We start from the raw sequence: 14,086 nt of genomic DNA, 5'->3' as shown, positions 1-14,086 counted from the left end.
TGTGCCCTCAGGGTCTGGGAGCACGCCTTGGGTGAGTTCGGGGGTTACTGGTTCCAGGTCCAGGGTGATAAACATATCCTGGCTGTTGGGGAAACCGGTTTCTCCACTTCCTTGCTGTGAGATATCTTCATTGTCTTCATCTTCATCTTCCTCGTACCCCGAACCCGCTTCCCTGTTGCGTGATTCTCCATTGATGGAGTCAAAGCACACGGTTGGGGTAGTGGTGGCTGCACCCCCTAGCATCGCATGCAGCTCCGCGTAGAAGCGGCATGTTTGCGGCTCTGCCCCGGACCTTCCATTTGCCTCTCTGGCTTTGTGGTAGGCTTGCCTTAGCTCCTTAATTTTCAAGCGGCACTGCTGTGCATCCCTGTTATGGCCTCTGTCCTTCATGGCCTTGGAGACCTTTTCTAATATTTTGCCATTTTGTTTACTACTACGGAGTTCAGCTAGCACTGATTCGTCTCCCCATATGGCGAGCAGATCCCGTACCTCCCATTCGGTCCATGATGGAGCTCTTTTGCGATCCTGGGACTCCATCACGGTTACCTGTGCTGATGAGCTCTGCGTGGTCACCTGTGCTCTCCACGCTGGGCGAACAGGAAATGAAATTCAAACGTTCGCGGGGCTTTTCCTGTCTACCTGGTCAGTGCATCTGAGTTGAGAGTGCTGTCCAGAGCAGTCACAATGAAGCACTGTGGGATAGCTCCCGGAGGCCAATAACGTCGAATTCCGTTCACACTACCCCAATTCCGACCCGCTAAGGCCGATTTTATCGCTAATCCCCTCGTCAGAGGTGGAGTAAAGAAACCGGTTTAAAGGGCCCTTTAAGTCAAAAAAAGGGACTTAGCCGTGTGAACGTGTCCAGGCTTAATTCGATTTAACGCTGCTAAATTCGACCTAAACTCGTAGTGTAGACCAGGCCTGACAGTACTCCAGTCATGTGAGTTATCCCACCAAGTCTCTGTTATTCCAATCACATCATAATTCCTTGACTGTGCCAGGACTTCCAGTTCTCCCTGCTTGTTTCCCAGGCTTCTTGCATTTGTGTATAGGCACTCAAGATAACTCGCTGATCGTCCTGCTTTCTCAGTATGAGGCAGGAGTCCTCCCCTCTTGTGCTCTCCTGCTCATGCTTCCTCCCGGTATCCCACCTCCCCACTTACCTCAAGGCTTTGGTCTCCTTCCCCCGGTGAACCTAGTTTAAAGTCCTTCCTTTGGTCAATTAGGGCCTGCGATAAGGTAATGCTCACCTGACGCGGGGGAGGAGGGTGGGGGCAAAGCCGAGAGGGAAGAAGGAACATGATAAAAGGGAGAGATGTTTGCCATGCTCTTCCTCTCTCTTCCACCTCCATCTACAGACATCACCACCAAGTGACTGAAGTGATGATCAAAGGGGAGAGCCTGGCTGAAGGGCAACCAGCCAACCTGTGGTGAGAAGCATCTAATTTTGTAAGGACACTGAAAGTGTTAAGATCAGCTTAGAATGCGTTTTTGCTTTTATTTCATTTGACCAAATCTGACTTCTTGTGCTTTGACTTATAATCACTTAAAATTTATCTTTGTAGTTAATAAATCTGTTTGTTTATTCTACCTGAAGCAGTGTGTTTGATTTGAAGCGTGTCAGAGACTCCCCTTGGGATAACAAGCCTGGTACATACCAATTTCTTTGTTAAATTGATGGACTCATATAAGCTTGCAGCATCCAGCGGGCATAACTGGACACTGCAAGACGGAGGTTCCTAGGGTTGTGTCTGGGACCGGAGATATTGGCTAGTGTCATTCGGTTGCACAATCCAAGGAGCAGCTTACATGCCAGAGGCTGTGCGTGAACAGCCCAGGAGTGGGGTTCTCACAGCAGAGCAGGGTAAGGCTGGCTCCCCAGAGTCAAGGATTGGAGTGACCTAGCAGATCACCAGTCCAGATGACACCAGAGGGGAATGTCACAGGCACTTACATCGGTGGGAGCAAGGCTGTTGTGTGTACACTGATATAATTAGGTCGATGTAAGATGCCTTACGTCGACCTAACGCTGTACTGTAGACCAGGACTGAGAGCAGTGTGGGAGAGATTTTGTCCATGTCCCGAAAGTAGAAGGCCCTGCCTGTGTAAACTGGGAAAAGGTCAGAACTTCTTTTTATAAACTTATCTTGCCAGATAGCAAATCTGATTCTCCAAAGTGTAGCATTAGTTATGTGTACCTGGATGCCTCAGGGTGTTGGTAATAGAGCACCTGTCACCAAATTGAATCCTGTCCAGTTCGGCTGAGACTAAAAGTTATTCATGTCTGATGGAGGTTTGGTATTAGGGTTGCCAGGAGTCTCGAGGAATTAAAGATTAATCTTTTATTAAAGATAATGTCATGTGGTTAAATCTCCAGGAATATGTCCAACCAAAATTGGCAACCCTATTTTGTATCCTCTCTATCAGTTCCAGCTTCCATATCACAAACTCACCACCATGCTTTGCACTAGATTGTAGGCTCTTTAGGAAAACTCTTACTGTGTATTTGTGCAGTGCCTGAGCTCAGATGGCTTCTCCAGTAAGAGCTGCCTGCAGCAAAGGCCAAAATCACTTTATTGAAAATTTGCAAGAGTTCGCAATATTAAATATGATTTAATCTTTTTAAAAATCTTCTTGAGCCAATCTCTTGATTTTTGTGGGTCTGATTCATTATTTTTAAACTACTGGGGTTGGCAACAATGATTTTTGGCAGTTCACACCTGAGTTGTTTTTCCAGGCAGTCTGAAGGTTCAGGAAGACTGCATTGGTTTACATTTTATTCATATTTTCAATTTTTACAACACTAGAAACATTTTTTTTCAAAAGCACAAATTCTGGAACAGAAATCTTTGGCAAAGACAAATTCTGTAGCTGCACAGAATCACAGAACACTCTGAGGCTTGGCTAAAGAGCTGTCACTATGTTTGCTGGCCAGATCAAGGCATACAGTAGTGTGCAATGACACATGTTTGACTGTAGCCTCAGATATGAAACTACCTATTGGTCCAATGGGGAGACTACTGGGGCAATGAAGGTCTGAAAACCCTTTGTATAGCCACAACCAGATCCACATTGCAGGCACAAAAGCATTTCCACTCAATATTTATGTGACTGTGGATCTCTCCAACAGAATGTATCTCCTAGAAAGTCCTTCCCCCACAACATCCCCTAGAAAGTCCTTCCCCCGCAACTCCACCCTACTTATGTCAATGGTTGGCACCAACCCAAATTTCTATAACATGCTTTTCAGAGATCCTGGGTTCCCAGGCTGATGTGATCCTAACTAAAGCTGGGTGACATTTTTTGGATAACACTTTTGTTTGACCAAAAAAATAGAAATTCAGGTCAACCAAAACGTTTTGCAAATTTGTGCATGAATTCACCAAATTACCTCAATCTTAGTTTTCAAAAAGGTTAAAAAAAAATCCTCCAAAATGAAACATCAAAAAAATTTTCAGCATTTTTGTTTCATCAAAAACTTTTTATTTGGGATTCACTCAAAATGATTTTTTTTCCATTTTTTTGACCAGCAAACCAAAAAAACCAGTTATTCACACAACTCTGATCCTAACCTCTTTTTGTTTGCTGACTAATAGATACCTATGGGTTTTTGGTGTGTCTGTGCCCTTCCCCGGTGTATATCTTTATTGGCAGATACTTAGCAGCAAGCAACTAATGAGAAGGTAACACAATAGGAGCTTAGCTAATGGTGAACAACAAATGCCTTCAAAATTCTGCCTCTAGAAAAACAGACAGACAAAGGCCAGCAAAATATGATCGGTTTCACAGAACCTTAAGCCATTCACCCCTGAAAAAGCAAAGTCAGCATAGAATAGGGCTGGTCAATTATGCATTCTATGGAGAGTTTCTGTGACACATTCTAACTGTATTTATACATGGTTTCTTGTATGGAGAAAAGCAAAATATTCTGTTGATACATGCGAGAACTCTGAGGGGATGAAAACAAGAGCTCACAGGCAGGGACATGGAAAATATTTTATCTTCACACATTCTAACATAATGAGGTAAAATATGATCACAAACATGATATCCTCAAAATGCAGTGTTAAACCTATGAAAATAATAAATAATGCCTTAATTGCATGTGTTGCGTGTGGTGGTTTCTGCACTCGACAGAACTGCAAGGGAGATCTATGGAGTAAAGAAAGTGAAGAACTGAAGAGGAGGAAGGAATAATAGCATGTTTGTGTCACAAGGTTTTAAGGAGAGGCTCAACTCTAAAAGGAAGTTATGGAAATATCAAGCAGATAATTAATATATTTTCTGCCATAGTTATAAATATTTCATTTAGGATGATAATTGCCATATGTATTAGAAACACGGCCACCTTTTTTTAAAGAAAGTTGCTGTGCCCTGACCAAATCAAATGTTTAACAACTCAGTTACATAGACTTTTAAAATTAATTTTTGTAATTGAACAAGAGATACACAGACAAGGTTGTAAAGGTGTATCAGAGATTTCTACTAAAAACCTTATTAGGATATTAAAGTTTTGGTGTTGTTTTAAACTCTTGAAAGTCCAGAAATTCTAAGTTAAATTTATGAAAAAATAAATATTTGGAAGTCTGGAAATTTAGAGTTAAGGATCAACGGCCCCCGTTCTCCTCTATAGTGTAATTAGCCACATGATGTAAATTACCACCTATATAAGGCATTCTGGATGAAATCCTTGTCCCACTGAAGTCAATTAGGAGTTTTGCCATAGACTATATGGAAGACCTGAGGTTAGAAGTTTTGGTGAGTGAGGCTAAGTCCTCTGGGATCGTCAGCTAGCATTGGTACATTATATAGGATCACAGTGGATTTCTAAATGGTTATGTCTCAGGCTCAGCAGGAGAGAGGAAAAGATAAGTACTATATAGTGCTGTTTGTACTCTGCATAAAGAGGATAGCAGAACGATGAGGTGGGTGAATCTTTGGGGAACTTATGCAGGCAATGACTGCAAAACTGCTGTCTCAGCTACAGTGGGAATGTGGCAAGGGAGTGTAACTATAGTTGGGCTGCATCTGATAGCTATCAGGCTGGATGCTGCTGAGTCTGGCTCACAGCAGGAAGTTGAGAAAAGGCTGCACCTTTGGTAGGTGGCTCCTAGCCAGACAGGATATAGTTCATAGATTATTAGGTAGGCTATGGAGAAGTGTAAGGATGCACACTCACCACCAGTGCATCTCTTTGTATCAGTGTGTGATGTTGCAGGTGTTTTCAGCTCCGTTGCCCCTTGCAGACCAGCTGCAAGAATTGCCTAGTCCAAATCCCTTTGGGCTGAAGCACAGGGTTTCAAGCTTAATGTACTTAGATTTCCAGAAAGCCTTTGACAAGGTCCCTCACCAAAGGCTCTTACGTAAATTAAGTTGTCATGGGATAAGAGGGAAGAGCCTTTCATGGATTGAGAACTGGTTAAAAGACAGGGAACAAAGGGTAGGAAGAAATGGTAAATTTTCAGAATGGAGAGGGGTAACTAATGGTGTTCCCCAAGGGTCAGTCCTAGGACCAATCCTATTCAACTTATTCATAATGATCTGGAGAAAGGGGTAAACATTGAGGTGGCAAAGTTTGCAGACAATACTAAGCTGCTCAAGATAGTTAAGACCAAAGCAGACTGTGAAGAACTTCAAAAAGATCTCACAAAACTAAGTGATTGGGCAACAAAATGGCAAATGAAATTTAATGTGGATAAATGTAAAGTAATGCACATTGGAAAAAATAACCCCAACTATACATACAATATGATCGGGGCTAATTTAGCTACAACTAATCAGGAAAGAGATCTTGAAGTCATTGTGGATAGTTCTCTGAAGACATCCACACAGTGTGCAGCGGCAGTCAAAAAAGCAAACAGGATGTTAGGAATCAATCAAAAAGGGATAGAGAATAAGATGGAAAAGATCTTATTGCCCTTATGTAATTCCATGGTACGCCCACATCTTAAATACTGCATACAGATGTGGTCTCCTCTCCTCAAAAAAGATATACTGGCATTAGAAAAGGTTCAGAGAAGGGCAACTAAAATTATTAGGGATTTGGAATGGGTCCCATATGAGGAGAGATTAAAGAGGCTAGGACTTTTCAGCTTGAAAAAGAGGAGACTAAGGGGGGATATGATAGAGGTATATAAAATCATGAGTGGTATGGAGAAAGTGAATAAGGAAAAGTTATTTACTTGTTCCCATAAGAACTAGGGGCCACCAAATGAAATTAATGGGCAGCAGGTTTAAAATAAATAAAAGGAAGTTCTTCTTCACACAGCGCACAGTCAACCTGTGGAACTCCTTGCCTGAGGAAGTTGTGAAGGCTAGGACTATAACAGGGTTTAAAGGAGAACTAGATAAATTCAGAGAGGTTAAGTCCATTAATGGCTATTAGCCAGGATGGGTAAGGAACGGTGTCTCTAGCCTCTGTTTGTCAGAGGGTGGAGATGGATGGCAGGAGAGAGATCACTTGATCATTACCTGTTAGGTTCAGTCTCTCTGGGACAGCTGGCATTGGTCACTGTCGGTAGACAGGATACTGGGCTGGGTGGAACTTTGGCCTGCACCAGTATGGCCATTTTTATGTTCTTATGTTAATGATAGCACGGGGTGGGGAGGGGCGGAGAGGAAGGAAAGACTTGAGAGCCTGAGCTCAGCCCGAGCCACAACCTCAAAGCAACACCTACTATTTTTAATGCGAGTCTTACTAACACAAATCTGTGTAGCCAGGGTAGGAGGCTTGCATCCAGATGCAGTGTGGACATATCCCAAGGTTCTCTGGCACGTCAACCCTTCATAGGAAGCAGCCTTCCTGTCTACTCCCTGTGGCTTCTTTCCCTGATGAACTCTCTCAGCCTATTTATAAGGCCTAGGTGTCTGAGTTATCATCTGATTCTTCCTTGTTCCCCCCTTCTCTGTCTGCCAAGTAACTACCTAATTACTGCCCAGGTGAAGTGAATATGACTATCTGGGCCTTTAAGCCCTTCTTGTCCCCCCTCACAGGAAAGTATGTGCTTCATAAAGGAAATATATGAAGAGTGGTGGAGGGATATAAGACTGTCTCTGGAACATAGAATTCAAGGACATGGGAAGGGAAGGGAAAGAATTAAGTTTATTTGTGGACATTAACTTAGAATTTTCAGACTTTTGTTTCTTCATAAATTTAAACTTAACTCAGAATTGCTTTTGTTTCAAGGCTAAGATTTTGCAAAATAGATGCTCACATTTATGCTCTCAAGTGGGTATTTAAGAACTCATCTTTAAAAATTTTGGTCTGTTTTTCTTTTATAAAGAAAAACAGACCAAAATTTTTATAACTACAATATTCCAATGAGGATTTTAATCAAAGCAATTGATATGTTGTAACAATCATAACTGACTCTTCAGAAGGTATTTTGTTTATGATTTTTCATGGTCTATTTAAGGAAAGTATTTTTTAAAAATTATGAAAATAAAAACACTTTAGACTTATCTTCTGACTCTATCAGTATAACTATAATTATAGAGTAAAGACATTTATGCTGTTCCAGGAAACACAAGTAGGGATAGAGAATAAGATGGAAAAGATCTTATTGCCCTTATGTAATTCCATGGTACGCCCACATCTTAAATACTACATACAGATGTGGTCTCCTCTCCTCAAAAAAGATATACTGGCATTAGAAAAGGTTCAGAGAAGGGCAACTAAAATTATTAGGGGTTTGGAATGGGTCCCATATGAGGAGAGATTAAAGAGGCTAGGACTTTTCAGCTTGGAAAAGAGGAGACTAAGGGGGGATGTAAGCATGGTTCTGGAATCAAATACTATTCTGGTGAAATAGCATGGTCTCCTTGAAACTAGTTGTCAGTCACAGATGCTTAGAAACTATGAGCACAAGTGGAGTTTATAAACTTGGCCAGACCCTTCACTTTACTGGGGAGTTAAGTTTATGGACAAAACTTGTTTTTGAGTAACCTATTTATAAATGCCACATGTGTTGATGGAGTGTCTGTATAAACTCCATAGAAAGGATATTATAAGCTCTGTAGCAATGTCTCCTGCAATATGTGCTTCAGAGCTCACTTATAGCCTCATCTTGGCCCCTGAGTCAGACCCTCTCTTTCCCTTCTGATGCTCAAAACTCTCACCCCACTAAACCTCTTCTCATGTGCAAGAGCCTCTCCCTTCCAAAACAGAGTTCATGGAGTTTACAATACCAAGGAGTTTATATCTATAGCAACAGTTCTCAAACTGTGGGTCGGGACCCCAAAGTGGGTCACAACTCCATTTTAATGGGGGTCACCTGGACTGGCGTTAGACTGGCTGGGACCCAGGACCCAAGCCCCACTGCCTGGGCTCAGACTTTGGCTTCAGCCCAGGGTGGCGGAGCTCAGGTTACAGGCCCGTTGCCCGGGAATGAAGGCCTGGGGCTTTGACTTTGGCCCCCCACCCGGAGCGGCAGGGATCGGGTGGGTTCATGCTTCAGTTTCCCCTCCTGGGGTTGTGTAGTAATTTTTGTTGTCAGAAGGGGGTCGCAGTGCAATGAAGTTTGACAACCCTGGATCTATCGGCTTCCATGAGAGTTTATAATGGTCATGGGGCGAGGGGGAACCATGTGACTAAAGATTTGTGAATTCCAAAAGACTAAAACTGCACTAGTTTTCAATTGGGATAAATAAGTAAAAACAATTTTGAAGTCTTGAGGTCAAAGTAGGTCAAACAGTGAAAAGCCACTAATTTTATCAGAACTTGAAAATCAGTTGCCTTATTATACTCAGGATAATTCTGAAAAAAAAAACCAGTCTGATCTCCTAAGGATCGACAATTTCAAGCTGAAAAAAATTGGGGGAGATTTTCTCTCTGTGTGCAAAAATGAGGTGGAGAGTGTCAAACTGGGCTTTTAATTGGAACGGTCAATCTTAATTCTGGAGTTACTGCTGTGAATCTTCACAGTGCAGCACATCTGAGCCTATTACATATTATCTGGGAAAAATTACAAGCCCTCTCATCTGCTTTAGTGAAAGAAATCTGTCCCACCAATTAATCAAACTGAGTGCCTGACCAATCAAAACTGTTGAAACCAGAATACATAGATGTATATGAAATCAGAAAAAAATACTCCTAGATGCTCAGTTTTTAGCATAGAAACTCATTAAACCTTGTTTGACATTTTCAAAGCTGAGAGAATGCTTATATTTTACTACAAATAAATAGTATTGTAAAGAGAGAGCGGAAATTATTAACCTTGATCAATAATGAGAAATGTAAAGTATCCCAGGACAGGGGTGGGGCAGGAGAGCTGCTGGTTTACTTCTGGCAAATAAAAATAATTAGTAATGAAGTCATTCCTTCTACAAATCTGTTTAAACAAGAAACCTACTAAAAACAAAACTGAGAACATGAGCTTGGGAAATTACCTGGTGTTTCAAACTTTCATGAGTAAAACATTTATTTTAGTAAGGAAACTTGACCACCATCCCTCCTCTCTTTTAAATGGACCCCTATTTGTCAAAGGGGGATGGAAAGTTATGTCAGTCAGTGTGTGTGTTAAGGTCTATGGTTTTTTTCCTTCATTCTTGTGCATAAGGGTACTACTTGGTCTGTATCCCTACCCCATCTAGGAATGTGGATGCATGCTTCTCCCTAAAACCCCTACAAAGCAAGTGATACCATCATGCCTTCATTTCCTACTTCCAGCATATTCAGGTGTATGTTCTCTGAGTGAGCAAGCAAGTATGGGGGAGGGGAGGTCATGTCTGGGTGTTACAGAAGCTGAGTAAGTTTCAGAATGTGAGGACAGAGCATATAGGAGAGTCAGGTGTGGGGGCAGGCATGGGGGCTAGGGTGTGTGATAGAAGCATGCGTATGTATGGAGAGACAGAGGATGAATTCAGGTGTGTGGGATAGCCAAGTGTGTTTGAATGGCAGAGTCAGGAGTGTGGGAGACAAAGGATGGCTTTAGAGATGTATGGAAAGTGTGTGAGTGGAGCCAAGAGCGTATAAAGAATACAGAAGCCAAACTCAAAAGTATTTCAAAATTACTGGGTGTCTTGGGAGTTGTTGGAAGACAGGAGAGGACAGAAGAGACCAGTGTGGTGTGTATGTTTAGGAAGCATAATAAAGGGAACTTTAGGGGTGTTGGTTGTACACATTGGGGTTTGGAAGGCATATTTGAGGAGAGAGAGTCTGGGTGTGTGTTGAGAGTGTTGTATTAGTACTGATAGAATGGAGTCCAAAGAGGATGTACAGAGTCAGATTAAGGTACAGGCAGTATATGTCTACACCAGAAAGTCCCCAGATCCTGGAGTCATGATTACATCACAATCTCAGCTATTATTTTTTTAAAAGGTCCTAGCCCTTGTGGGTGCAAAGAAAAGCTTCAGAATGTGACTTGAGCGTGAACAATGCAGTGATGTCTGCCTGAGTCTGCAGAGAGCCTGGGAAAAGAATAGCTCAGATGCTACAGAGATGGGCATGGTATAAAATCTGCATAGGGTCAGGATGCATTCAGACTATGTTGGGCAGGAGACTGGGGGATAGCTGAAGAGAGGGTTAGAGAGTGTGTATGAGGTGGAAGCTGAGCAGGATGGAGCAGCGGGGTCTGATGCACGTGAAGGTGGAAAAATTCTGGTGTGATTGTGAGTGGGTGAAGCGAGGGGGGTGAGACATGGCAGGGAGGGGACCTGTGTGAATGGGTGGTACCCAGGGGCAGTGGTGGGGCAAGGCTTGGGCTGTGTGCAGGGCTGGGGACTGAGCGAGAGGCGGCAGGGCGCAGGGGAGATATGGGCTGCAGCCCGGCCACGCTTGGCTCACCCGGTTGTTGCGGTCGGTCTCCCGCACCTCCTCCTCCTCGGGCCCCTGGCGCATCAGCGCTCTCAGCACCACGGCGTTGTTGGTGCAGCAGGCTCGGAAGAGGCTCAGCGGCTCGGGGCTGCTGACATCCGACTCCCCCAGGGACCAGCTCTCCTCCTCATCTTCCTCAGCACAAGGTGGGTAGAAGGAATCATCCGAGGCGATGCTGCAGGTGTCGGGCAGCTCAGAGAAATCCTCGTACTCCTCATAGTCTTCCTCCTCCGCTGCTGCCACCACCTGCTCCTGCTGCTCCCCCTCCAGGCCCTGCGCATCTTTCTCCCCCCCTGAGTTGGGCCAGACCTGCTGCTGCTCCCCCTTCAGACTCCCCCCAGGGCCACGTGCCTCCCCAGCTCCTGTCCCATCCCCAGACAGCAGCACCATGATCACCGCACCCGGGAGTTGGGAGAGGTGCTGGGGGGGGGGGGGAATCACCCCTCCCAGGGGGGGACACTGATACAGCTACTGTTCCCAGTCCCCACACAGGGAAGGGGGCACCCCAATGTACTGAGACCCCCACAGAGACCCCCACCCACTGGGACCCCCACAACTCACCCACTGAAACTTCCACAGCTACCTGTCCCCCCACCCCTCACAGAGACCCCCACAGCTACTCCCCCACCCAGTGAGACCCCCCCCAGCTACCCCTCCCCCACACCTCATCCACAGAGACCCCCCACAGCTACCCCCACGCACACACCCCTCGCCTACTGAGAGGCCCCCATGGATACACACACACACACCCCTCACTGAGCTCCACCCCCAATACATCCACTAAGCCCCACCCACCCCCTTCTACACAGCACGCCCAGTCAGAGCCGCGCTCACTCACACCCTGAGCCCTCCTCAGCCCCCCACAATTCAGCCCGCGAGCCCCTGAGAGCAGCGGCCCGGCTCCCTCCGGCCTGTCTCCCAAACACGTGTAGGGGCGGGGAGGGCAATGTCGATGCAAATACCGGGGGGATTTTTCTCTCCACTTTTAAGCCATCTCGGCAGAAAGCCCCGCGTTCCTGGAGCTCCCGGGTTTGCACGCGGCGGCGGGGGGGTTAAGTGAGTTGTCCCGTCCCGGGCGCAGGAGTCCTCCGGGCCGCGGGCGGTGTTTGGGAAGGGCGGCAACCCCAGCTGCTCCCGGGAAGGCTGGGACGAGCCCCGGGGACGCCCGCCGCCGCAGCCTCTGGCCGGGGAGGCTCCGCGCTAGGAAGCGCCGCCTCCCTGAAATCACCGCGCGTCTCCTGCTCTCACATTTCCAGCGAGAGGGGCCGGTGGGAAATCCCCCCTTCGCAGCCTGACAGCCACGCGTCTCTGCCCCAGACCCAGTGCTCCACCCTCCCCAAAGCGAAACAGCCCCGCTGGGTTTTCCCGCCGCACACTGCTACATACAAGCCTCCGCCGCCAGTACAAAAATCCCCGGCAGCTGTAGTTTCGTTCGGCTGATCTGAAACTCCGAGCCCATCTTAGCTCTGCTTCTGGGATGCAGGAACCATGACAACTCTTGCTGCACACACCCACTTCTGTCCGCCTGCCTCTGCGGCTGTCATCCCAGCCAGGTGTGAAAGAAGAGCCCCAAACAAACCCCAACCACCCGCCTTCAGCTGCGAGGAGGCACGGAGCAGCTGACAGGAAGAGAAAGAGACATGTAGAAAAGTCCTGGCCCATAATCCGATCAGCATCTCTTTAAGAAGATTGAAGCTGCAGCTTAGCATGTTGACATCAGGGACACATTTTAAAAGCGATTTAGCCAGGGGACATGCAGCTGTCAATGTTGCTTTTTACACACCACACGACGAAATTGCAATTGACAGGTGAGTCATTTGAATTTCAGAGAACACCTTCAACTTCTTCACCTCCTGTGCTGCTCATTTGTTCATCTCCATTAAGTAATTTGTTTACAGTTCTGATTTTATTAACATTGGACAAAAAGTTGATTGCCAATCAGTGGTATATAGAGTATGTGTCTCTGCAGTTTAGGTAGTAGGGGAGGTAAGGAAGGCTAGAGCAAACTGTTTAGTACAAATCCTAAATTTCTAAAAGCCATGATTTAAGTAAACTCTGTGAAACCTTTCGGGAACCAATATAACTTAAGTAGAATCCTGACTAACCCTTACTTAATATTTAAAAAAAAATTGTGTTAAATAATTAGACTTAGAAAAAAAATTATGCTCAATCAGGATTGTTAGAAAACTTCATTTTCAGATAGGAATTCATTAAATGATGTAACCAATCACAAAGATGTACCAAAGGTAGAGATAACACACAAATTCTGGGTGATATCAATTCTGATTGTGTGGACACCTCTCTATCTATCAGTCCCTTTAATGATCATATTCTGCTATCTCCACAAGTAGTCCCACTGAAATCAATAGGACTACATGCTGATTAAGGTACTACATAACAAGTAAGGGTAGCAAAATCTAGCCCTAAATAACTAGAGTTATATTGTTTCTCTTATTATTGAAAGCATTTCAAATATCAGCTAGAAAGCAAGGGATAATGTATGTATATATATATTGAATTCTCAGAGCTGTCTTGTCAGAGTTCTTTTCCCTGCAAATGTCATGCACTGGTTAGGACATTCCCTCCCCCTGTCTGCTGAGCATGGGGAAGTGCTTCTTCTGAAGCCTCTTAGGATTGCTCTTTCAGTCAATAAAAAGGGGATGCGTGGCTACCTAAACTGCAATATAACCCACACACATATACTCTTAGGCCCTGTCAACACTGGCAAGTTTCTGCGCAATAAAGCAGCTTTCTGCATTGTCACTCCCGAGGTGTACACACTGCCAAGCCACTTAGTGTGCAAAGCAACAAAGTCCTGTGGCACCTTAAAGACTAACAGATGTATTGGAGCATAAGCTTTCGTGGGTGAATGCCCACTTCGTCAGACTCATGCATAACCCTAAGCTTATGCTCCAATACATCTGTTAGTCTTTAAGGTGCCACAGGACTCTTTGTTGCTTTTTACAGATCCAGACTAACACGGCTACCCCTCTGATACTTAGTGTGCAAAAACTGTGCATTTGTAGCGCTTTAAAAAACACCCCAATGAGAGGCGTACAGCTTTCTGCGCCGGGGCTACAGCGCTGCGGTGGCAGTGTGGACACCCTGGTTGATTACAGCGCTCCGATTGGCCTGCGGGAAGTGTCCCACAATGCCTGTTCTCACCTCTCTGGTCATTGGTTTAAACTCTACTGCCCTGCCGTGAGGTGACCAACCGTCATCCCCACCCCATAAATTCCTTTGGAATTTTGCAAGTCCCTTTCCCCTTTGCTT

General features: G+C 45.1%; 1 protein-coding gene across 1 annotated transcript in view; it reads right to left on the bottom strand.

Annotated features, from left to right (window-relative positions):
• The window catches only part of ANKRD33B (ankyrin repeat domain 33B), an 84,061-nt gene extending 72,858 nt beyond the window's left edge, over nt 1-11,203 (bottom strand). The window contains exon 1 of the mRNA XM_024224237.2: nt 10,784-11,203. Coding sequence (XP_024080005.2) covers nt 10,784-11,203 — 420 coding nt within the window. The remainder of the gene's footprint in view (nt 1-10,783) is intronic.
• Between the last annotated feature and the right edge of the window lie 2,883 nt (nt 11,204-14,086).

This window comes from Terrapene carolina, unplaced genomic scaffold, assembly GCF_002925995.2.
Source record: "Terrapene carolina triunguis isolate 2854851 unplaced genomic scaffold, T_m_triunguis-2.0 Scaffold580, whole genome shotgun sequence".
Taxonomy (NCBI): Eukaryota; Metazoa; Chordata; order Testudines; family Emydidae; genus Terrapene; species Terrapene triunguis.
Note: the sequence above shows the minus strand (reverse complement) of the source record. Positions and strands in the feature narration are given on the sequence as shown.